The sequence below is a fragment of the Eretmochelys imbricata genome, chromosome 1 (genome assembly GCF_965152235.1).
Source record: "Eretmochelys imbricata isolate rEreImb1 chromosome 1, rEreImb1.hap1, whole genome shotgun sequence".
Classification (NCBI taxonomy): domain Eukaryota; kingdom Metazoa; phylum Chordata; order Testudines; family Cheloniidae; genus Eretmochelys; species Eretmochelys imbricata.
In genome coordinates, this window is record NC_135572.1 from 165,625,657 (window position 1) to 165,648,459 (window position 22,803).

The following is a 22,803-nucleotide window of genomic DNA, read 5'->3' on the forward strand; positions in this document are numbered from 1 at the left end:
GGGGGCTCTCAAGAGAGATGATCTACTGCTCTGAGTTGGTCAGTCAACCAAGGGGAGTGCAAACACCCTAACAGGGATCACTCCGTGCATTATATTGACATAGCTAAACACTGGTGGCAGAAGCGGGATTTAAAATTAAGGGGTGGGGAAACTTGGTGCATTAAGACTATGAGGTCATACTTTGTATACTTGTATAGCTTCCATTTCCTGAGTTTTGTTTGCATTTCCCTGATCCCTACCCCCATATGTCTTGAAGGTCACAGGCCCACGTGTATTAACATTTACGATCTTATTTACCATTATGGTGAGTGGTATCACTGCTATTACTCTTTCAGCCCAAAAATTGTGCTTGGCACTTTAGTCCATGTAAAAATACATCAACTATGCCCCAAACAGTTTATATAGGACATTATGGAAGGAAGCAACTCACAGTAAAAGAGTGAGGGTGGAGAAGGGTTACAACAAGATCACAATTATTTAGCTTTGTTAAGTGCACATCTTAGTGATTCAATTAGAAGTGGTTTTTTTAAAGAGTTAGTTCACTTCTTGTGGGCACCACTGAAGGAGCAAGTCTTGAGACATGAATGGAGGATAGTGTCTTGGAGGGTGTGTTCTTCATTGGGTACAACATGGAAAAAATGAATGGATGTAGTTGCGGGGAATAGATAAGAAAACAGTATTATTGGCAAGGCAGAGCAGAGTTACACAGGCAAGCTAATTTCTCAACTCATGCTAGCTGGCTAGCTCTGTAATACCATAGTACAACGTAGAGTCAGTATTGCCAACCCCAAGTGCTCAAAAATCATGAATCAGGTCCCAGAGAATCACAAGACTGGCTTAAGAATCTCATGACTAATAATTTTTGTAATTCTTTTTTTGTTGATTTGAGATTTTAGGAGGCATTTGGGTCACATTTTCGATTTTTTTCCTCTGCAACCACATGGACTAGACATGGGATTCTCAAACTTCATTGCACCGCAACCCCCTCCTGACAACAAAAATTACTACACGACTCTAGGAGTGGGGACTGAAGCCTGAGCCCCGTCACCCTGGGCGGAGAGACCAAATCTGAAGCCCAAGGGGCTTCAGCCCCAGGAGGGTGCCTATAACCTGAGCCCCGCTGCACAAGGCTGAAGCCCTCAGGCTTTGGCCCTGCGTGGTGGAGCTCGGGCTTTGGCCTCAGGCCCCACCCAGCAAGTCTAGTGCCAGCCCTGGCGATTGCATTAAAACAGGGTCGTGACCCACTTTGGGGTTCCAACCCACAGTTTGAGAACCACTGGACTAGAAAAAATTGTTACATTGAAAGCTAATATTTTCATATAGTCACTTGTCTCAAGAAGCTGGGATTTTAAGTAAAATATATATCATAACAATTACTACAAAATCTTGAGTTGGCAACACTGCAAACTGTTAGTCTTATACAAACAGCAGATCAAGTGACAGACCTCAAGAACTTGACAGCATCTCTAATTTGAAGCCCACTTACCTCAGGAAGTCTGAATTTAACACTGTGCACTATAAACAACTGTAGCAACACAATGAAATAATAGGCTCTTTGGAGTAAAAGTTGAATTTATAGCTACAGAGAAGAGAGTATGAACTTTTGTAGGCCTCAAGATGAGCTTGCCTTTAAAACAATAAGAAATCATGTTCAAGGGTCTTCTGATGCCATACATATAGGTTACAATGGGTTCTGAATCAGACAGACATATACACGGTATAACTAATATGGCCATGATAAAAATATACATAGGCCAAGTGCTCTGACCATACTGGCAGTTTTTAGCTAGCTACATGCTGTTTAGAACCTAAAATTCGGTTTGAAAGGATTTGATTTTTATTGGTACATCTTGATAATTTCACCACACACATACACAAAATATTTCCATAAAAATATACAGATAAGCATTGTAAGAAAAATGCTGCTTGAGAACTTAAGAGTTTGATTTAAGGATATCTTTACTTTGCATATTTTGACATGCGATGTTGACAATGTGTGTTTTAACAGTTATGCAGCTTAACTGTTCAAATCTCAACATCTACTTGTTAAATAATTCTCTGACACTGCTCCCCATAATTTCTCAAAACTGAAAATTTAAAATCAATTAAAAAATTCTTAAAAATAAACTGCAAAAAACCCTCCACCTCTGCCAAGCCTACCTATGGTCAACCATCACACCAGATACCATGAAGAGGTAGAATTGGGGCAGGGAAAGAATCACAAGGCCATTATTGTTAGACAATCTGCATATTTCCCCTTTAAAAAAAAAGTCACAACATTCAAACACAAATTTAATACAATATTAACATTTCTAAAGCTACAACAGCTCTCTGATTATATCAGTTACTGGTTCCTTTAAGGCATGGATCTATACAGATACATGTAGGTTTCCAAAGCAGTACAAGTATACTTATGTTACCACATTAGTGTACACAAACCAGGGGGAAACAAGTAAATGCCCCCTTTCTCAAATGCTAGCAAAAAAATTGCATATATGGTGACAAGATTTGCTATGCAAACAGGTTTTATTTCTCATTTGCTTAGCCCTTGCGTGTATCAGTTTTAGAAACAGTGTTTCAGACAGTGTTCCTTTAAATGCAAAACCTTGTTTTGGTACAACAACACTCCTTCAAATTGTTCACTAGAATTTTTTCCAGCATATGTTTACAGAGGAAAAAAAAAAAGCAGCAGCAAGTAATCCTCAGTAAGGCCTGCCAAAGAGCATTGCCAAGAGATGCATGGACATCTTTTAGGCCATTTACTCACGCTCACTTTTTACAGTGAGAGGTCAGTGACAACGGTATTAAGCTACAAGATTTTTGATACATGGCAACAGTTCAGGTTTTTACTTCAGTTCATGCAGACAAATCTCACTTTTATTATGATGATTAAGCCAGTATTCTTCAGGGTTCAAGAACAAAAAGCATGAATATGACAGAAGTTAAAGAGGGGACTAAAACAAACATGCAGGATGTGTGCTCTAACCCATGGTTCTCAAGCTTTGCCTATGTGTCTGGAAATTTGAATACTAGAAAATGCACCTTTATCTCTGTTTTGAATAGACTAAAACAAAAACAGAAATAGGGTCTTAAATTATTAACCTCACAAAAACCTGCAGCTTCTGACACGGCAATCATTGCTTAATCCTTTTTTATCCTTTATCCATTGGATCCGATGAAGTGAGCTGTGGCTCACAAAAGCTTATGCTCAAATAAATTTGTTAGTCTCTAAGGTGCCACAAGTACTCCTTTTCTTTTAATGTCTGTAAGGTGACAATAATTTGCACTATTTTATTTTGTGACAAAATATACTGCCTGAATGGCTCCTTAGTGTGGAGTCAGGTGTGTGCTTAGTTCTTTTGCTTGCAGTTTGAAGGGTACTGGTTAAATCAGCTATTCCAAGTGGTAGGCCATCTTAAAGGAATTCTAGAAGGATAGCTAAAGATGAGGTACGCAGACAATCTTGCCCATATCCTGAACCCCAGATTATTGATCGTGTTTATAATCTGTACAAATACTCTCTTCTCATTTAAAGAACTCAGGTTTAGCCCATCTGGATTCTAGTGATAGGTTTGGCCTGGGGAGAGATACTCTCTGTATAAACAGGAAAACAGGTTTGCTTGTGGACATGCTGATCAGATCCACAAAAAAAAAAAAAAAAAAAAAAAAGACAGCCTTCTCAACCAGTAGGGTGCTATCAGTAACACCTGAGCGGTCTTTCTTGATCCCCTTTGTTAGCATGGACATTCACTTCAAGAAGCAGGGAAGGAATCTACCATATATATGATACCTACCAATTCTAAGGCAGATGTGACTGTTGTTTTTTACAGCAACATTAAATGTCAAGCTTAAAACAGAAACCCAGTTCCAACCTTAACTGTGGAATGAGTGTTCCTACAATGCTAAAACAATTAAGTTTACAGACAAATCATCTAGAGGTGCAAGAGAAAGTAAGCCATAATACTAAAATGCTGTAGTCCCGCCAGAAATATGAGTAACCAAATTCAGACTGCCCAGGGTCACAGTATCCACCTATTGCACTGTTAGTATAAGCCATTGAAAAATAGTAATAGAGATCCCCCTGGCTTCTTGCCCCAGATTAGGGTGAGGGGAGGAGAGAGAAAGAGCGCTTAGTACATTTACCATTACTTTGCCAAAATCATTGACTTTATCCAAAAAGCCATAATGCTTCAAAGCAAGATGCTGCCAAAGTATTTTTCAAACCAAAATGATATGAACACAAGTTCCAAACACCTTCCCAACAAGTAGAAGTTTACCTTTTCAGGGAGGGAGGGAAGAGTATGTTAGTCTCTGCACCCAAGATAGATAAAAAGGTATCCACTGAAGTTTTAAGAACTATCAAAACTAGGACAGTTTGGAATTACTCCTGAAGACAAGACAGATCTAGAGACAGGTGAAGCTATGGGCACAAGAGGACTTCAAGATACAATGTAACAGGGTCTTCCCAAAGTAAGGGCACACATCTGGCATAGCCATTTTGCCTACCAGATGTTACTCTTTCAGTTAAGCACTTCTGGTACTGTGATGGTGATGTAACAATAAATGTAGAGGAGGAAAAGAACAATTTTACCAGGATGTCCCTGTACTGTATGAATTCCTTGAAAGTTTTCTGGATTGCCTCTGTCTCAAGCACATTGATGTGCATCTGTATACTAAAACATGGTGTTCTGGGCACTAAAAGGCCTAGCAGGAATGCTCCGGAAGAACGAGGCCTATGCGCAGCAAAGTAGCGAGTTATTGGCTTTACTGAAAGTAAGTGACACGCCCGCAACGGGGACACCAAGCATTGCTGTCACGGATGCGGGGAACCCAGTACACCGGAGCTATGTCTGGGATGGAGTCCGACGAAGGGGCGGACAACAAGCAGAGAAAAAGCACTACACATTAACATATCATGAATATATAATCAGGTACTTTCCTAAGGGGTTTTCCTCTAACTGGCAAAGGGCCATATGCGGCGATTGAACCGTCCAAGGGCTGGTTACAGCCGGTTCTCTGTGTCCTACAATGACCATCGGCGCGAGAAAGCTGTTTTCCCCTAGCTAGGCTGTAACAGAGTCTTCCGCAGTCCCTTACACATGGCCTCTCTGCCACAGGCCTGCAAGCACCCCAACTAAGCCTTTCAACCCTAGAAAATGGACCCAATGACCATCAGGATTCTAGAAGGAAAATCCTATGTTTTCAGAAGGTGGAACACCTGACCCAAAATCTCCTTCTTGACCTCAGACTTTCCCCACATTTCACTCTGACAACTAAGGTGTAAATTGCACCTTATAGAATGGGTCTCCACGGCCATGCATTAGAGCAAAAACTCAAATTAGGCTTAAGATCAGTTTTAAAGACTTTTCCCAAAACATTTTCAAGCTTTTCTATTGTTCTCCCACAGTATCTTAAAACTAATAGCCCTGGTCTGGGCAGGTGACTAATGTTCCCAGTGATTCTTCCAGAGTCAGGCATTTTTTCAGATACCATATACCAAAAGTACTACTGTAGAACCAAAAAATTGCTTGTTATCAAACTTTCTCCATTCCCTTTGATGACTAATTCAGGTTTCCCAACACTGCCACTTGTTTCTCAACTAGAGGACCATTTGTCAAAACCTTCATAGCCCTGTAAGAAAGGAAATACTTTCCTTTCTAACAGGTGAAGAGTCAGACACTAGTACATGATGTCCGATACAAAGAACAATCCTTTACCAGTGAGACTGTTCTTCAGTCCAGTTACTTCCCCCATTCTTCTCCCTGCATCAGTTCAGAATCAGTTTTTGCTGCCTTCACTAGGTCAGGTGGTATACTGTCTAAGACCCACAAAATTGATGGAGTAAAATACCCAAGAATATTTCTGAAAGTAGAGATTGAAACAGTAGCTTTGATTTCCAGCAGATGATCCACTTGGGCTTGATTTTATTGAAGGTAGTGGGTTTTGTTTTTTAGTTAGTTTCTCAAGAGAAGTTTAAAATCTACTGGCTGAAGAGTAATTGACTTAGTGGTCAATTACCATTGGTGCAGGTGCCAGTTACTCAAGTAGTAACTCAATGTTTATCTGACCAGAATGGCAGGTTTGATCCATCTTGTGTGAAGGATCTTCAGTTACGAGTTTGAAGCTAGCATCTGATTTTGTGGGCACTCTTAGAACTATTTGCACTAAATCGCCACAAAGTGACTGGAGAGGACCATGGAAGCTTTTTAAGAAATTATGCCAAGACCCTTTTATTGCCAGGCTGAGAGCTGAAGTTAGAGGCACAAAGTGGTAATACAAGTTATTCACTTGTTTATTTTAAGACGACAAAACATGTTTTGCAACAAGCCCATAATAAGTCTTATAGCTGACCATACATACAACTGGTTTCCTTCAGTGCCTATGGTAGTGACAAGTTTCAAATGCAGATTTAGGATTCCTAAGTATTAATGAACCAGATTTAATTACCCATATGATTGCAACTACTAATCAGCTCATATTTTCACTAACATTCTCCATAAGCCTCCTTACCCATCTTTCCCCTCCCCCACCCACTGGGCAAGTCTTGTGCACTAGACAAGATTAAAACTAAACCTTACCAGAACTTTTCCAAAAGGAAATCAAGCTGCACTATTGAGTACAAAGTTAAAAAGAAGATCTGTCTCAAACAGATATCACTAAGTAAATCCACCCAAGCCCATTTTCTTAGTGATATCTGTTTGCACTGCAAACATCCACAATAAATGAGTTCTGATCCAGTGCCTTAGTAAAGCCCTCCATCTATTTTTATTTTTTAAACTATTCTGAAACAAAAAGGAGAAAAAATTAAAATACTAAATTCACCCACCAAATTTAGCACTGTAATGAGATTTTGAAAAAAAATAAAAAGAACTTGGTGTAACTGTCAGCAGCTTGGGATACTATTTTAGCCTTTTAGTGCTTAAACTCCCCCCTCCCCCCCAAAAAACATACAAACAAGTTGCTATGCTAATCATGCCATCTACGGCAGATTGTAATTTTCTGCAGTTTTGTATGATTTAAATGTCTAATAGCAGCATCAAATGTACCTTTGAGAGAGAGACTGAATCAGACCTGTGTGTTGATGCAGCAAACAACTTGTTAAAGTCAGCACTGGGATGTTTGACACAAATATATGAAATACTTCAAGAGCAGATTCCAGTTATTGCGGTGGGCCAGATGACTCAACGTTCAGCTGTGGATAGAGGCTTTACAAGAGGATGACTAATGACTCCAGAAGTTCCCATTCCAAGTAGGTCTGCTCCAGGAGTACCCATTCAGTTCTCCTGCCGTCACATGTCTCTGGGTAGGGACCCTTGTTCCACTCCCTTCTGAGTGCAGGAGGCGGTGGTGTTTTAAGGCTGCACAGCTCTCTCCCATATACTGAGCTATCCCCAGCAACCAAATTGCCTAAAGGCCAGAGCCTGTGCTTTGCTTTCTCTCCAAGGGCTATGAACAGTGTATTGCCAGCAGTTACAAGTTACTACACAGCTCTTTCTAAGCAAATACACTTATTCTTAAGGTAAAAGCATTACAGAGAAAACATAAAAAAACAGTAAGTTTCTATACACATGCTGAAAGCTTACCAGGGATCACCCATCAGTCTTATGGGGCCCTAGTAGGTCAAGTCCTTCCATCCCTTCTGCAAGGATTGCCTCTCCCACCTTGAAGAGAAGTCCATTTTCTAGATCAGGAAAAAGGCCCCAAGTCAGTTTAAATGCAGCATTTTTCAGACAAATTTCCTTTGCCTTTCTAGTCTCTGGAAACCCAGTATGAGCCAACCTCCCTAGGGGAAGGTACCTCTCTAGAGGGGTTTACAATGTAAGTGATTCACTTTAATTAAGGCTATGTTTTAGTCATGAATATTTTTAGTAAAAGTCATGGACAGGTCATGGACAGTAAACAAAAATTCATAGCCTGTGACCTGTCCATGACTTTTAATATATACCCCTAACTAAAACTTGGGCCAGGAGGCAGTAGGGCAGTCCCAGGACCCCTGCTGGTGCTGGGGTGGGCAGTGGCAGGCTCACTCCGGGGCACACGCTCATTGAGTGGAATGGTGGGTGGAATCGCCTGCATTATTTACAGGTATCTTGTTATTTTTCTTTTTTTTTTTTGCCGAAAGTGTATAGTTGAATTCGTGTAAGTTAAATGTGCACATGATGCAACTCCCCTGTATAAAACAATTAAAACAAAGTGTTCAACAAGCAGAGTTCTTTTGAATTTCTGCAAAAGCTTTTCCCATAGTACTTAATCCCAACAGAAACATTTTCATTATGTTCTTTCCAGTTCAATATGCAAACAGGTTTGCAATCTGAGCAAGCTGAATAGAACAAAGGGTCTGGCATTAAACAGAATATTGCATTTTAAAGGGGACAACTTGAACACACACACACACACCCCCCCCCGAAAAACATTTCTGATAACTGGAAAGAGTTTGCACATTTTCCCCCCTAGTTTACTTTGTGCATTGGAAAGCACTGTGTGTGTACACTCTTTTCTTTCTTCCTGAAAAGGTCCTTATGAACATCAAGAGTGGATCAGATATTTTTTTTAAAAAAGAGGAATTTAAATAGTATGCCTGAAGTCTTTAAAGGCTTTAGCAAAAACTGGACTTTAATACACTAAAGTCTAACTAGCTGTTCCTGTTATGTTAATAAATTAATAAAACTTCCCATAAGTTGATACAGAAGGAAAAATATAACGTTACAGTAGCTTTTATCCTGAGAAGTTCAAGAGTGCTTTACAAATGTATTTCTATGGCAGTAATCCCTAGAAGTCTCAGTCATGGACCAGGTCCTCACTGAAGTAGGCAACGTACAAAGAGAATGAATGAAAGTCAGTCCTTGTCCTAAAGATTTTAAGAATCAAAAGTTTAACAAGAGAAAACACAGATACAGACAGAGGGAGCACAAGGAAACAGCCCTAACTGTATCGGTCAGCATAATGGCAGTCATCTCAACAAATCAGCTGAGAAGTACTTTGCAGGCATCAGAGCAAAGGAGAGAATGGATTTTAACCACACCTCTTCTGCTTAAAATAGAATCCAGACAGTTCAGCTAGAAGTTCACCTTACTTACTGTAGAAGTTCATATAGCATCTATATACAGTGTTTAAGTCCCTGATCCTGCAATGGTCTCTCCACAGGTGGACACATCCACTGGCACATATCTCCACTGACTTCAGGCTCTACATGGTGCAAGCACACATCCATCACGAGTAGCTTGCGGGATCAGGGATTAACACAGCAAATTAATCTAAACACTGTTTAATATAATGGACTGGGTAATTGAATAAATCTTTTCTATTTTTATTTTTATGCAGAATAGGATACTGCGAATGACCTATAAAAATTTATCTTTAGGCTATTACAAACCACCATATTTTAATTAGTGTAGAAATTGAATACAGTCTACATCTGAAACTTGTATATTTCAAGTTGTACTTAAGAATATTCTAGCTCCTAACTGCTACTCAAAGCACTTCACTACCACTTAAATCTTGTTACATTTGCTACTGTTACTTATTCTAAAAGGCTTTGATTAAAAGAGATGAAGAAGCAATATCAAAATTTGAGTGGATTGTTACATGGAATCTGCAGAGATTCAATCATTCATCAATTAATATACAAACACGAAGGTTCTAGAACTCAGTTTCACATGGTGGGGGAAGTGCTATAATGTATTGATACAGTGTTTATGAAGCAAGAGATTTGGGGGGGGGGTAGGGGGCAAGACTGTTCATTAGGATACAATTCTCTTTCATTTTCATGTTTTCTAAGTGGATTTCTCTGATGTTGTGACCGACAATGGGACTATCATAAGATCAAGAGTATATTATGTAACAAGTTAGTGGAAGAGGTTAAATCATGATTATTGGTTATTATAGCAAGAGATGCAGCAAACACTGTAGTTGAGTTTGCATGAGAATTTCCATCCTAAAACACATTCATAGTTGCTATTTGCTTTACAAAGTGATCACCATGGAGGTCAAGATTTTCTTGATTTCATCTCTGCTCTGAGATTTTTTTTTAAATTTGGAAAAAAAAATTCTCAGCTGTTTACATACAATATTAGTGGCAGAATAAGGGAGAGAGAAAAATCCTATTAGACATTCCCATTATAAAGATAATTAAGACTTTTGAAAGAGCTCTACAGCTGAAGCAGCCATGGATAGTAAGCTAAGCTTGATATGGAAATAGCCCTGGTTGATAAAGTGTCTGTGTTCCAGCAAAAATTGGCTTTAACCTTTGAAAGTCACCTATGCAGCTCCGTTTGCACAACTACTTTGATAATCTTCTGAAGTGTGCACTTAAGAAAGGCTGTTCTGTGCTGTATGGATGTAATTAGCTTCCTAGTAAACTGCCTCCTTCTTTGAGTATCTAAGGAGGAACATAAATGAAAAAATGACGTACATGATAGCTGTCAAAATTAATATACCTCGCAGAGAAGGTAGTTTATCTAAAAACTAAGTCAATGAAGACTGTATTAGCTTCCATTCTTGCATGCATGGGTATTTAGGTTTTAGCGCCTTTATTAATTGTATTTGAGAAATAGCATAACAATATAAGACAATCATAATGCATATGAATAATGGGTTATGCATATGCAACCTCAGCATTATAATTTTCTGATTTCTGAGTGCTTAACTGAGGGACCTGTAATTCCATCATAAAACAAATATAGGTTCTTAATATCCAACGTAACTTGCACAGGGATGTTTCTTACATTGCTTCCAGGATCTCACTAGGAATGTAGTAGTTTGAGTTACTTGTGTATTTATTATCTGAAAGTATAGCAAAACTAGTACTCTTTTTAAGTCAATTGTGGTTCAGCATGAAGAAGGGTTAGCGTACTTCTACTTAAGATCCGAATTCAACCTGATCTGATCACAAAACCAGACTAAAAACAGCATTTGTTTCTGAGGTCCCAAATGTAGTGGTCTCCAAATTCTACTACAATGGTCAGTTCAAGAATTTCTGCTGTCAATTCTGCTGAGAAGTTAGAAATCTGTTTTCTGCATTAGTTCACATCTTTATCTTGATAAACCCTTTAATTAAAGATAATGTTAAAAAATTATATAGAACACAGGTTAAGAAAAGAGTGTCCGTACATCTGGTTCTAGTGCTTAGATTATCCACAAATACAGAGTTTGTTTTAAAAGTCGTAAGATACATATAGTGCATAATCAGCAATAACCCAAATTTTTGGTTACTATAATTTTAACAATACAGTTTAGATATTAGAATCCAAATACTCAGGTACATCCCTCATGAAAAGTTGTGCAGAGAGTTCGTTGTGAAAAGCAAAATAGATTAATGAGTGAAGATTGTCCCTCAGTAATAGAGAATTTAGAGTAGGTTGTCTATTTAGACAACAACATCCATCAGGGAAATATTTCAGTTACTTTCCCGACTGCGCTTCTCATCTATACAGCTTCAGTTCTAAACCAGAATGTTTATTTTTGTCCTTTAAGTCTCAACAGTCTTGTTTGGGGATGTCAGTGGGAGGTTAATGAAAATAAAAAATGTGATTTAGATGTCCCCAACACAGCTCTTAAATATTTACACAAATCCAACACTCAGACAATCTTGTGCAATTTAATCCAACTGCTTCTTTCAGAAAAGGCCAGGACCAGAATCACAGAATTTAAAAACTGAAGTGAACTGACAAAGCTGTGTCAGGAAGCCCACACAATATGAGGTTACAGGATGTCTGGCTCTAGCCAGAAATTTGTACCAGCAAACTGTAACCAGTTAATGAACTCCACTTTTGTTGTTTTGTGTCTCCAATAGAATAAGCTAGGAGTGATTTATTTAAAGAACATATATCTGTTGAAAATATTACCAAACTATATACAGTCTGGCAAATCACTGTTGTAATTTTATCATGAGACATTTTAAGAGCATGTTCTTTCTGCATATAGAAAGTAATGAATTAAGGAACACACCATTCTGTGGCTCGAATCCAGGCCTCCTGCTTATTCTTCTGGCATATTAACAGCTATTACTCAAATTGTGTAACAGAAGTTTGTTGAAAACAGAAAATACTAGCTTATAATTTTGCTTCCTTTATTATTTACAGCAAACCAGATGAAGAGGAGACCAAAGCTAAAGATTAACTTCACTGAGAAACTGAAGCTAACACAATGTTTATCTAGAATATTAATGGACAGAGCTATGACAGAACACACCTTAAACACAAGAGTCATTCTGAAGTACCTGCATGGACATAAGTTTCAAAAAGTGAATTACCAAGACATTCAATTAAAATTACAAAACATACACAGGTATTTTATGCACACTTAATACACTTACAGAAAGCTAGTGGCAAGCAAGATTTGTAGGGGAAAGAAAAAGAATTCAGTAAAGACACTAGCACTAATTAGGTCAACCATCTCAGAGACAGCACATTGAATAAAGAGACATGTTACTTCCATAGGTAAATGTACTTATGACATTTTTATAATAGAAAACCAACTTGAGAATGCACCATTTCACTGAGTTTTTCCTGCAGTTTTACTGCTAACCATTATGTGTTTGCCCATCAAGAGTAGATATTTAAAGATTTTTTTTTTTTTTTAATCTATTCACTGGCACTTCTGTGATGTGTACCACTATACTGAGTGTCTCGTTAACATTAGTTAATTCTCACAACATCCCAGTGGCATAGGGAAGCATTGCCCCATTTTACAGATTGGGAAAACAGTAGCACAGTAAAGTTAAGCAACATTTCCAAGATCACACAGGGAGCCTATGACAGAATTTTAAATAAAACCTGATTCCTAGTCCTATGCTTTAATAGCATATCAGGAAAGATAGCTCTGCTACTTGCATAACAATACCACATCACCTTTGGGAAAAAAAAATGAAGTGTCAGACAAAGTTGCATTAAAAGGCCACTAGTAATTTCTGAATCCTACATTAAACATGAATAAAATGTTTACTCTAACACAGAGGTTCTCATAATGACAGAAATACACAAAGACTTCTAAAAAAGCCTTCAGGCAGCAAGTACCAATGGGAAAAATTCTCCACTTAGATCTACAGAGAATCTCAATTCTGATATTCCAGGCATGCAGGGAGATTAGACTATTCAAGACAAAATCTGCTGTACAGACCTCAAAAGGAAAACTTGTCCCCCCCATGATGAAACAGTGGGAGAGCACAAAATTCATTAGTAATAAAATCTTTCCTCTAGGGAATGACATGGAACCTTCTCCCTCACCCCTCTACATATACAGAATTTCCAGCCATTTTTTCTTGCATATAGATAAAGGGCATTTTCTATGTTGATGAGGGAGGATGGTACAGACACTTTTGCATGTGTATATAAGTGCTAATAAAAGTTTAAATACCAGAAGATAAAAATCTTTATAAATCAACAGACAATGCACCCTGCCACTAGAATGTATACACAGACAGACAGACAGACAGACAGACTTTCCTAAACATGAATTCCTACACAGAAACACTGTCTATGGTCTGATCCTACGAACACTTATGCACATGACTTTACATGTAGGAATACCTCCACTGAACTGGATGGGGTTTACATGTCTAAGCACAAAATCAGGAACTGTGTGCACCATACAATACTTATTGTGCAAGAAGGTGAATCATCAAATTAAATATTGTAGATTAACATTTATGATTAGTGACTCAGAAGCCACTTGATATCTCTACACAGACTTGCTATCCAACAAAAATGTTTGGCTTAGGCTTGCCACAGTCTTAAATTTTTATTTTAAAAAAGCATCATGCTATTTTGAAGCATTGGGTTTTGGTTCTGCATACTGCAAGACAGAATGTAATAAAGTACTGCACTATTAGATCTTATAACACACAGGATTTCTAGTCACCTATTGTTGCCAGCCACTTTCATGTTGTGGAGAAAAAAAAAGGTACCATTTAAAAGTTCAGCAGCTTTTTTCACTACAATAATCAAATACTCAAACTCTCTGGCAGTTTACCATTTTAACAGTAACGTATAATGAAGTAATATTTCAAATCACAATAGGCTTCACGTCTGGTGAGCATAAGTTTTGCAAATCCAGGTCAATCCCTGTCATACTGACCACCTCTCTCTACATGATGGACCCAAATACACCTAATGAACAAGTCTTTATCTGTTTACAATTTGTTCTGTTAAATGAACATCTCCATACAACTTTTAAAACTCCGTACCTTCTTTAACAGACTGCTGTGTGAACTCTACATTCATAGGTGAAGTAACTCCCTGTGATGATCTTCTCTAAATTTCTTTGTGCTGTTGCTGGCATTTTAACTGATTTTAGGGTTGGTATTTTTAAATTATGCAAATGAAACTTCTGTACAGCCTTACTTCTCCAGTGAATATTCTGCAGAAACTGAAGTTAGAATTTGCAATTCCATTAGCAAAGATACAACTACAACAACAAGAGCTATTAAACAATCATTTAGGATATAAACTAATCCTCAGATGAGGATTTCTTCCTGAACCCAACAGTAAACTAATTGCATAATTAGGGACATTAAGAGACAGGAGAGGAAATGTCATTTATTTAGGCCATGTCTGCACTGCCACTTGGGCAAAGCCTACGTCACTCAGGGATGTGAAAAAACACCCCCATGATCGACAGTTTTGCCAGCATAAACACCCAGGTGCACAGCGCGATGTCGGCACTTCTCTCGTTGACATACCTACTGCCGCTCTTTTCACAGTTTTATTATGTCTACGGAAAACCTCTCTCCTGTCAGCATAACATGGCTATGCAAGCGATTTTACAGCAGTGGAGCTGTGCCACTGTAGGTTCACTAGTATAGATACAGTCTTTGCCTAGAGGATCCAACATGGCAATGAAATGAAATGAAACTCTCGTGTTCCTAAACCTTCAGACCGTGTTCTGTAGAACAATTACTAAGAGAATTCTCAAGAAAATGTAGCATTAAAAGAGATCTTATCTTGAATTAAAGTATTAGGATACTGTAAAGGGAACAGAGGAACTGAAAGAATTAAGTTTGATTTCTGAAGCAATATGTGGAAAGAGCTGCTTGCCTAACTCAAAAAGCCTGGGCATAATACCCAGCAGAAACTGTTCATCTGTGTGCAATGTGACCCTAGTGGTCATGTATTCCCTTCCCCTATGCTCCCATCTCCCCAACAAGACTAAAGTGGGGGGGGGGGTTGCTTTTAAACTGGAAAAAAGAATTTAGCAGTTGCTTCACTAGTCTGTGAATACTGCTGACCTATAAAAAAAAATATACCCTTCTAAGAAAAAAATAAGCTGAAGTTGTTGGTAACGTGAAAACAGCAAAACATATTACACACACTAGCAAACCATTTTTGTTCCTCATTTATTATGCAGAGCTTCCAAGAATATTAAATATTTGTATTTTTCCCTACATCTAAGGCAGAACTACAACATTGGTAAACACACTTCAACAATTCACCTAAAACTATGCAGATGTTACCCTTTAAATATTTAAAATATTTAAATACAATTTGAAACATTCATCTGTTACAAATGGTACTCAACGAACTGGCAAGAGAAAGGATAAGAGAAAAAACAAACAATGGCTTTTATGAATACTTCACGGCTACTTCTGGAATACTGCTGGTGCTATTACTAAACAATACTAAAGTGTTTCTGACCATAATATCCATAGCCTACTGACCGAAGAAGTTCATAGAAGCTAATCTGTTTTCTAAATAGCAAAAGCATTCCTTTCAATAAAAGGAGCGGCTGATACAGAACAAAAGACGTCCACAGGAAATGTTATCTATAAAGTTGTCTCCTAATCCAAGACAAATAGACCTGAAGGAACAGGAAAACGACCATGCACTAGTAACAGGTTTCAGAGTAACAGCCGTGTTAGTCTGTATCCGCAAAAAGAAAAGGAGTACTTGTGGCACCTTAGAGACTAACCAATTTATTTAAGCAGAAGCTTTCCTGAGCTACAGCTCACTTCATCGGATGCATACTGTGGAAAGTGTAGAAGATCTTTTTATATACACACAAAGAATGAAAAAATACCTCCTCCCACCCCACTCTCCTGCTGGTAATAGCCTAAGTTTCTTTTTCCTGAGCCTCTGACAACATCCCCTTGTCCGATTGGTTGTGTGCCCTTTTCAAGCTACAAGGGATGGCATTCCTCTTTCACTTAATACCATCGAACTGTGTGCGTTGAGGGGGCAGGAAGCAAATGGGGGGGGGGGGGGAAAGAGAGAGACAGAAGAGAGGCAAGAGGAAGGAAAGGTTTCAGAGTAACAGCCGTGTTAGGAAGGAAAGAAACAGAGATCCAAAATCCCACAATCATTACTAAGGCATTACAGGGCACTACACTGCCTGCAGGCTGCAATAGTATCCTCCCTTTCCCTATGTCATGGAGATTCCTAGACATTACAGACAGACACATGCATACAGATCCTTTCTAGGAGCGATGGCTTTGATTTATGTCCATAATACCAGAAACAAGCAGGCTCTATCAGACACCAGGGAGTTGTCTCCCAAAATGCCCTCCATTGCATCTCCGCGCTTTCTCCACAGAAACGCAACTCCGAATAAAGGAATAACAGCAAGATTTTAATAACTATCTCAAAATATTTTAACAGACGTGACGAATTACCCCAGGCGCCGCAACACCCACCGAAACGCGTCTCTGCGCCAGACAGACCCATTCACATCAGCCCCGCACAGGAACGCCGGCCCCGGCGGCGGCGGCTGCAGGGCCCCCGGCGCCCCCAGCACACGCCCAGCTCACCCAGGGTCTCCCCGCTCAGCCTCGCTGGGCAGCCAGGCGTGTGGGCCACCGGCACACCCCAGAGACAGCGGCCAACCCCTGCCCCGCAGCGCCGCCCCGCGCGCACCCCATCCTCAGAGCCACACGCAGGGACCCGGCCGCTTCCCGACACGCTGGCTCCCGGGGCCAGCGCCGCCCCGGCTCCGGCTTCCCAGCGCCGCCGACAGCGCCGGGCTGCTCCGGGTGGCCGGGGGCGGCAGGGCAGCGCCGACGGGGGGCCGGGACCGGGCGGGGAGCGCAGACGGGCGGGGGCGGGGGCGGGAGCGGGGCAGGGACAAAACCCGGGAAGGGAGGGGACAGCAGAAGGGGCCGGGCACGGACACGGACACACGGACAGACAGGGCGGGAGAAGCTCGGACGGACGGAGCCGGGGTGAGGGAGGCAGGAGACGGGCCGGCCGGCGGGGCTCCGGGCTGAGGCGGCAGGAGCCCGGGTCCCCCAGCCCCGCTCGCTCTCTCCTTGCCAGGGTGACCCTTCGCCGGGCCCCGGCCGCGCCGCCCCCTCACCTCATATCTGTGGGGGCCGGGGGGCCCTGGTCAGATCCACGGCGAAGGCGGTGGGCGGTGGAGGAGCCGGAGCGGCCACCGCCTCCGCGATACACACCATCCCCTCCCGCTGCCTCCTCCTGAGCCACCCTCTCGGGGCGGGCGGGGGGAGGGGGGAAGCGTGTCACCCTCGCTCTCACAGCCACCGTACTACGGCGCAACCGACCTACTCCCCTCGGCGCTCCCCAGTTGCAACGCGCCCCGCTAGGAAGATTGACGCAAATACTGACCAATCGTAATGCGAAGATTGACACCAAGACAAAGGCAACCTGAGCGAGAGGGCAGAGCGACCAATCATAAATAAACCACGTCCCCCTCGCACTAGCAGGTTCGTATGTACAGGACACAAGGTTGTATGACCTCCCCCCACTAACAGGGCTAGTGGGGATCCCTCTTTTTGTTTAGAGGATAAATTAGGGGACCAATCAGACGCGCTCCCAGGGGAGAGGCGGTGGGGCAACAGTGGGCGGGGTTGTGTCAATTTGCATGAACGGAATCTTAAAAGGCGGTGCTTGGGCTTTAATTCACAGACATGTCCCCGCGCTCGAGCCGCAGTGCCAGCACCTTCGAGCAGCACGCCGACAACTGGGGGCGCGTTGTATGCTGGGAGTTGTAGTCCGATCAGAGCCGTAAGGCCTGCTGGGAATCGTGGTCTCCGCGGATCCTGCCGAGGTGCCGTGGATACGGCTCGCGGTGTGGCCCCGCCCCGTTCACCTCGAGTGACCAATCGCGAGTCTCTCCTGCTGACCAGTCTCGGGGTGTCCGCGGCCGCGAGGGTGAGAGGGCGGGGCTTGCGCAGCGGTCCTTGCGGGAGCGGGAGCTGCGGAGGTGAGAGCGGCGGAAGTCACTCACGGTTTGCCATGGCAACTGGGGGCTGCCTCGGGCCTGGGGTTGGGGCGTCGCTGCCCCAGGCGGGGAGCGGGATACGCACCGGCCCGGTCTGTGATACCGCCTCCCCCCCCGCGGCGCCAGCCCTCCCCCTCCCCGCTCTTGCTCGCGTCCCTGTTTTGTTGAGACCCGGCATCGCCCCACCACGTTAAAAAATCCTGACTCGGACCCGCCCCAATCAGGGGATGGGCTTAGCCCCCCCCCCCCCCCCCGCAGTTCTAGACGGCAGCAAACACCGGGGGGCTTCTGGGCCGTCAGTGTCCCTGTTTTCTGGCCTTTCCTTGGGGGCTGCGAATGGTTGGAAATTTACTTAAAATACAAAACAAAAGCGGAGGCTGAGAGGCGGCTGTAATCCCCTGATTGCAGGAGCTTTAAGAAAGACCCCAGGTGTCACCAGAGCCGCAGCACTGCGGCCGAGCGGTGTCCCTTAAACCAGGAAGCGCAACGCCCCTGAAAATCCAGCTTTAATAATAAAGGTAACCTAACACTCTGAAATTGGTATGATTTGACAGTATTTATCACTAAATCCCTGCACTGACTAAGGGTCTTATCTTGGGAATAGTAGTACACTTAAATAACTGTACATATGAGGAGTCCCATTGAGTTTAATGCTTTTTTTTTTAACTTGCGTGAAGATACGTTTGTGATTTCACTGGGGGGCTCTGCACAAGCGCAGCAGAATTCCTGTTTGCAATGAATTGTGGAATTGGGGCAGTTGTGTATAGTCTGGAAAAATATGTGCTTATCATGAATAATTCTCCCAAACATGAGAGGGTCATTCCTCCTGACATGTAGGATCCAGTCTGTGCGAGAGAAAAAGAAATCTTTGTCCTAGGTTTCTCTCCTCCTTGTAGGGTGTCCAGACAGCAAACGTGAAAAATCAGGACAGGGGGTGGGGGGTAATAGGAGCCTAAATAAGAAAAAGACCCAAAAATCGGGACTGTTCATATAAAATTGGGACATCGGTCACCCTACCTCCTTTCCACTCAAGACAACACATTTCACCAAAAGAATGCAAAACCTTTCACCTGTTCAATCAAGGTAAAAAGCATTGCAGTGCATCTGTGCTATGAAAGAGGTTGTAGTTAGGTCAGTCAATACACACTGACCTCACTTCAACCCATATTTCTAGTATAGGCAAGCTTGATGTTTTCATATCTTGCACTAGTACTGTTGTTGTGTACATTGTATTTGTCCGATTTAGAAACTGATCCTGCACCCATTGAATTCAGCAGCAAACTTACCATTAACTTCATTGGGAGTAGGGTTATTTTCTAATCCTCCTGTGTATCTTAAACTTTTGCTCTAGATGAACAAAAATGCTTGTAGTCTTTGCTACTAAATCAATTTACAAGTGCTACATACATTAAAATTTGGTTATTTTAGATTCCTCTGTATGTTATTTCAGGTCACTATGAAGGCTCTGTATTGTCAGCAGAATTCATCTGGAGAGGAAATTGTATTTGTCTTCCAGGAAAGGGTGAGTTCAGATTACAGAAGAACTGTTAATCATGTGCTGAGAGAAGGGAATATGTTCCTATGTGGATCAATTATTAAGCATCTTTCATCCTTTTTGCTTTCTCACAGCTATGTTCTCATATCTGCATGTAAAACTATCCAAGTGTCAAAATGAAACTATTTATTTTAGATAGGAATCGTCAATCTACTGCATTGGGTTAGTAGTGGCAAACTATATTAGCTGAGGCACCTGGATAGAGGGATGGTTGTAGTGTAAATAAAAATTAAAAAAAGTAACTAACAACATACACTGTTTTGCTTTTGTATTATTTGTCTGCTTGCCCATTTAGCCCACATTCTGACAAGCTTAAAATCTATCTCTGTATATGTTTGTACGGCACCTATTACAGTGGAGTGCCAGTCCTGACTGGGGTCTTTAAACACTATTATAATTAAATAATCATTTTAAAAAGTAAAACTTCTGTGGGAAAGGAAAGCCAGTCTCCATCAAAACAGACTACCAACTAGTGAGGATATGTTGGGGGAGCATAGAGGAATGTCAGGAGAAGTGGTGGATTAGCCACTGGGCTGATGGGGGCCCGTACCTGGGACCCCCAGAAGAAATCTGCCTCCGAGTGGTGGAAGCCTGGAGCCCCGGCGCTGCAACCTCGCTCCCCAGCAGGAGCACCAGGCAGGGCAGTGGAAACCCCCGTGCCCTGACCCTGCTCCCCAGCAGCAGCGCCGGGTGGGTGCAGCAGGAGAAACCCCCAGAAACCTCCTGGATCCCAACTCTGGCAGAAGCCGCAGGGCAGCAGAGGAAGCCCCCAGCACCCCCCAGCTCTGTCCCCAGCAGAAGCTGCAGGGCAATCCCCCGTCCCGACTCTGCTCTCTGGCAGAAGTGTGGGGCAGGTGGGGTGGGAGAAGCCCCAGTGCCCCGACCCTGGTCCCCTACAGAAGCGTGGGGGATGGCGGGGGAAGGCCCAGGACTGGAGGAGCTCTTGCTACCTGCCATGGCCTCAGGGTTGGGGGAGCTCTCATTGTCCTCTGTAGCTCCAGGGACAGAGCTGCTCCAGTCTTGGGGGCACAGTGGTGTTGGAGGCAGAAAGGAGCAAACACGTTGGGAGGCTGCGGGGGGGGGCAAAATGGGGGAGGGTCCCTGGGTGGAACGGGGCCATGCCTGGGGAATGGGCAGAAAGGGGTGGGGCCGTGGCCACAGGCGGAAGGGGTGAAAGGCCACCATTGGCCTTCACCCCATGATCTTGTTGTCTCCAAATAATGAATGAGGAAGAGCGCCATGATCCGAGTCCCCACAGAGGCATACACCACCTCATCTGTTTCTTGCTCTTATGAGAGTGTTATGTTTTATAAATCTCTCTTAAAAACTACATTGTTTGTATTGTGGTAGTGACTAGAGGCCCCAGTTAGGAATAAGGGCCCCATTGGGCTAGGCACACCTAACTGAAGGACAGTCCCTGCCCCAAAAGCTTACAGGCTAAGTTTAGTGTATTTTTATATGTAAATTTGCTTTATTTGGAAACCCTTTGGCTTCAGAAAAAGTTATAATCTAACTCAGTTAAACATTCATCTTTTTTGAATGGTTTTGTGGCTTAGCAGTAGCTCTCTGCACATCAGAGAGGGAGAACCCGGTTTGGTTGTTGAGCTGGCATCTTCCTCCCCCAGATTAGCAAAAAGCCTTGCAACCTGGAGCTGTGGGATGATCTTGAGTAAGCAAGAGCCAGAGAAAGTTCAGCTCAGTCTTCCTCAGAAAAAAAAGTTGGAGGTCAGTCTAATTGATAAGCCCAGGGGAAAAGTTAAAGCAAAAAACATTTTAAGGAAAATCTAAACACTCTCTAATACAGGGATCGGCAACCTTTGGCATGCGGCCCGTCACGGAAATCCGCTGGCGGGCCGGGCCGGTTTGTTTACCTGCAGCATCCGCAGGTTTGGCCGATCACAGTTCCCATTGGCCATGGTTTGCTGTTCTAGACCAATGGGAGCTGCAGGAAGCACATTCCTCAGCCCACACCGCTTCCCGCGCCCCCTTTCGCCAGTGGGAGCTGTGATCGGCCAAACCTGCGGACGTTGCAGGTAAACTAACCGTCCTGGCCCACCAGCGGATTTCCGTGATGGGCTGCGTGCCAAAAGTTGCCGATCCATGCTCTAGTGAAATCCTAGGCCTAAAGAAGGCAATGGCAAAACTCCTGTTGACTTCAATGGGACCAGAATTTCACTTCTGAAGTGCTAAGGAGGACATCCAGGGTGGAATGTGATGGGAGGGGATGAACCTTTTAAACAAATGAACTTTTCCTGTTGTAATATATGGTGACTATCCTTTGTGGAGCCTAAAATTGTAATCCTTACTCATGCAGATATTTCCTTTGACTTTAGTTGGGCTACTTGCATGTGACTACTCTCATGATTAAGTGAGGCAGGACTGGGCCTAACACTTGAGTCTTAAAAAATTCTAGTCTTAAGATTCTCCCCATCTACTTCAAAATAGTTCCATTTTGCTTGCTTTTTCTTTAGCTTACATTAGCAGATGTAAAGGAATAGCATGCAGGTTTGTAAAGTTAGCTGGCAAAACATTTTTTCCCTGTTATCTTAGTAGTGAGGTTTAGTAAGGTATTCTTATGTTCATAACACAAAAGTACACAAAAGTAAAATCTGATGATATACAGTATGTAAATCCATTATGGTCTCTAGTTTCCTATTTTCCTTTGATATGACAGACTTTTCCTGACTTTTCTGAACTATTTTATAGTCAGGATATTGGACTCATTGGATATAAATGTTCCCAAGATCTTGCAATCATCCTGTTAGCACATTCTTGTTGTATTACAGACAATAATGTCTGTAAATTTATCCTAGGAAAATCTTCCTGTTGCAAGAGACAATGATGTGAAAATACAGGTTAAAGCCTGTGCTCTGAGCTGGACAGATATAAAGGTATTTGTTTAACTTTTATAAGGACATGGGGAATTTACTTTTGCTATCTGAAAACTATAAGCCAGATCCTCAGCTGATGTAATGGCACTATGCTGATTTACACCAGCTGAGGTTGTGGCCGTATTATTTTAGTTCATTGTTGTGGTTGATCTGCTTCAGGTGTTTAAAAGGTACCTGTAATTTGGCCCC

At 42.2% G+C, this 22,803-nt stretch overlaps 2 protein-coding genes across 13 annotated transcripts in view; one reads left to right on the top strand and one right to left on the bottom strand.

Moving 5' to 3' along the window:
- Window positions 1–17,608, bottom strand: part of ITSN1 (intersectin 1) — a 226,089-nt gene extending 208,481 nt beyond the window's left edge. Inside the window, exons 1-2 of one of the 5 annotated variants that reach the window (XM_077818938.1) lie at window positions 17,553–17,608; window positions 7,584–7,681 (exon numbers count right to left, since the gene is read on the bottom strand). The gene's annotated coding sequence lies outside the window, so the exon portion shown is untranslated. Of the gene's footprint in view, window positions 1–7,583; window positions 7,682–16,624; window positions 17,021–17,283; window positions 17,434–17,552 lie in introns of those variants that run through there. The other 4 variants (XM_077818923.1, XM_077818952.1, XM_077818930.1 and 1 more) reach the window with 4 other exon arrangements.
- Window positions 17,506–22,803, top strand: part of CRYZL1 (crystallin zeta like 1) — a 32,307-nt gene continuing 27,009 nt past the window's right edge. Inside the window, exons 1-4 of one of the 8 annotated variants that reach the window (XM_077818979.1) lie at window positions 17,539–17,650; window positions 17,853–18,150; window positions 19,619–19,690; window positions 22,537–22,614. In XM_077818979.1, coding sequence (XP_077675105.1) covers window positions 19,625–19,690; window positions 22,537–22,614 — 144 coding nt within the window. In that variant the 5' untranslated portion in view covers window positions 17,539–17,650; window positions 17,853–18,150; window positions 19,619–19,624. Of the gene's footprint in view, window positions 17,651–17,852; window positions 18,151–18,227; window positions 18,687–18,918; window positions 19,252–19,606; window positions 19,691–22,536; window positions 22,615–22,803 lie in introns of those variants that run through there. The other 7 variants (XM_077818972.1, XM_077818990.1, XM_077819017.1 and 4 more) reach the window with 7 other exon arrangements.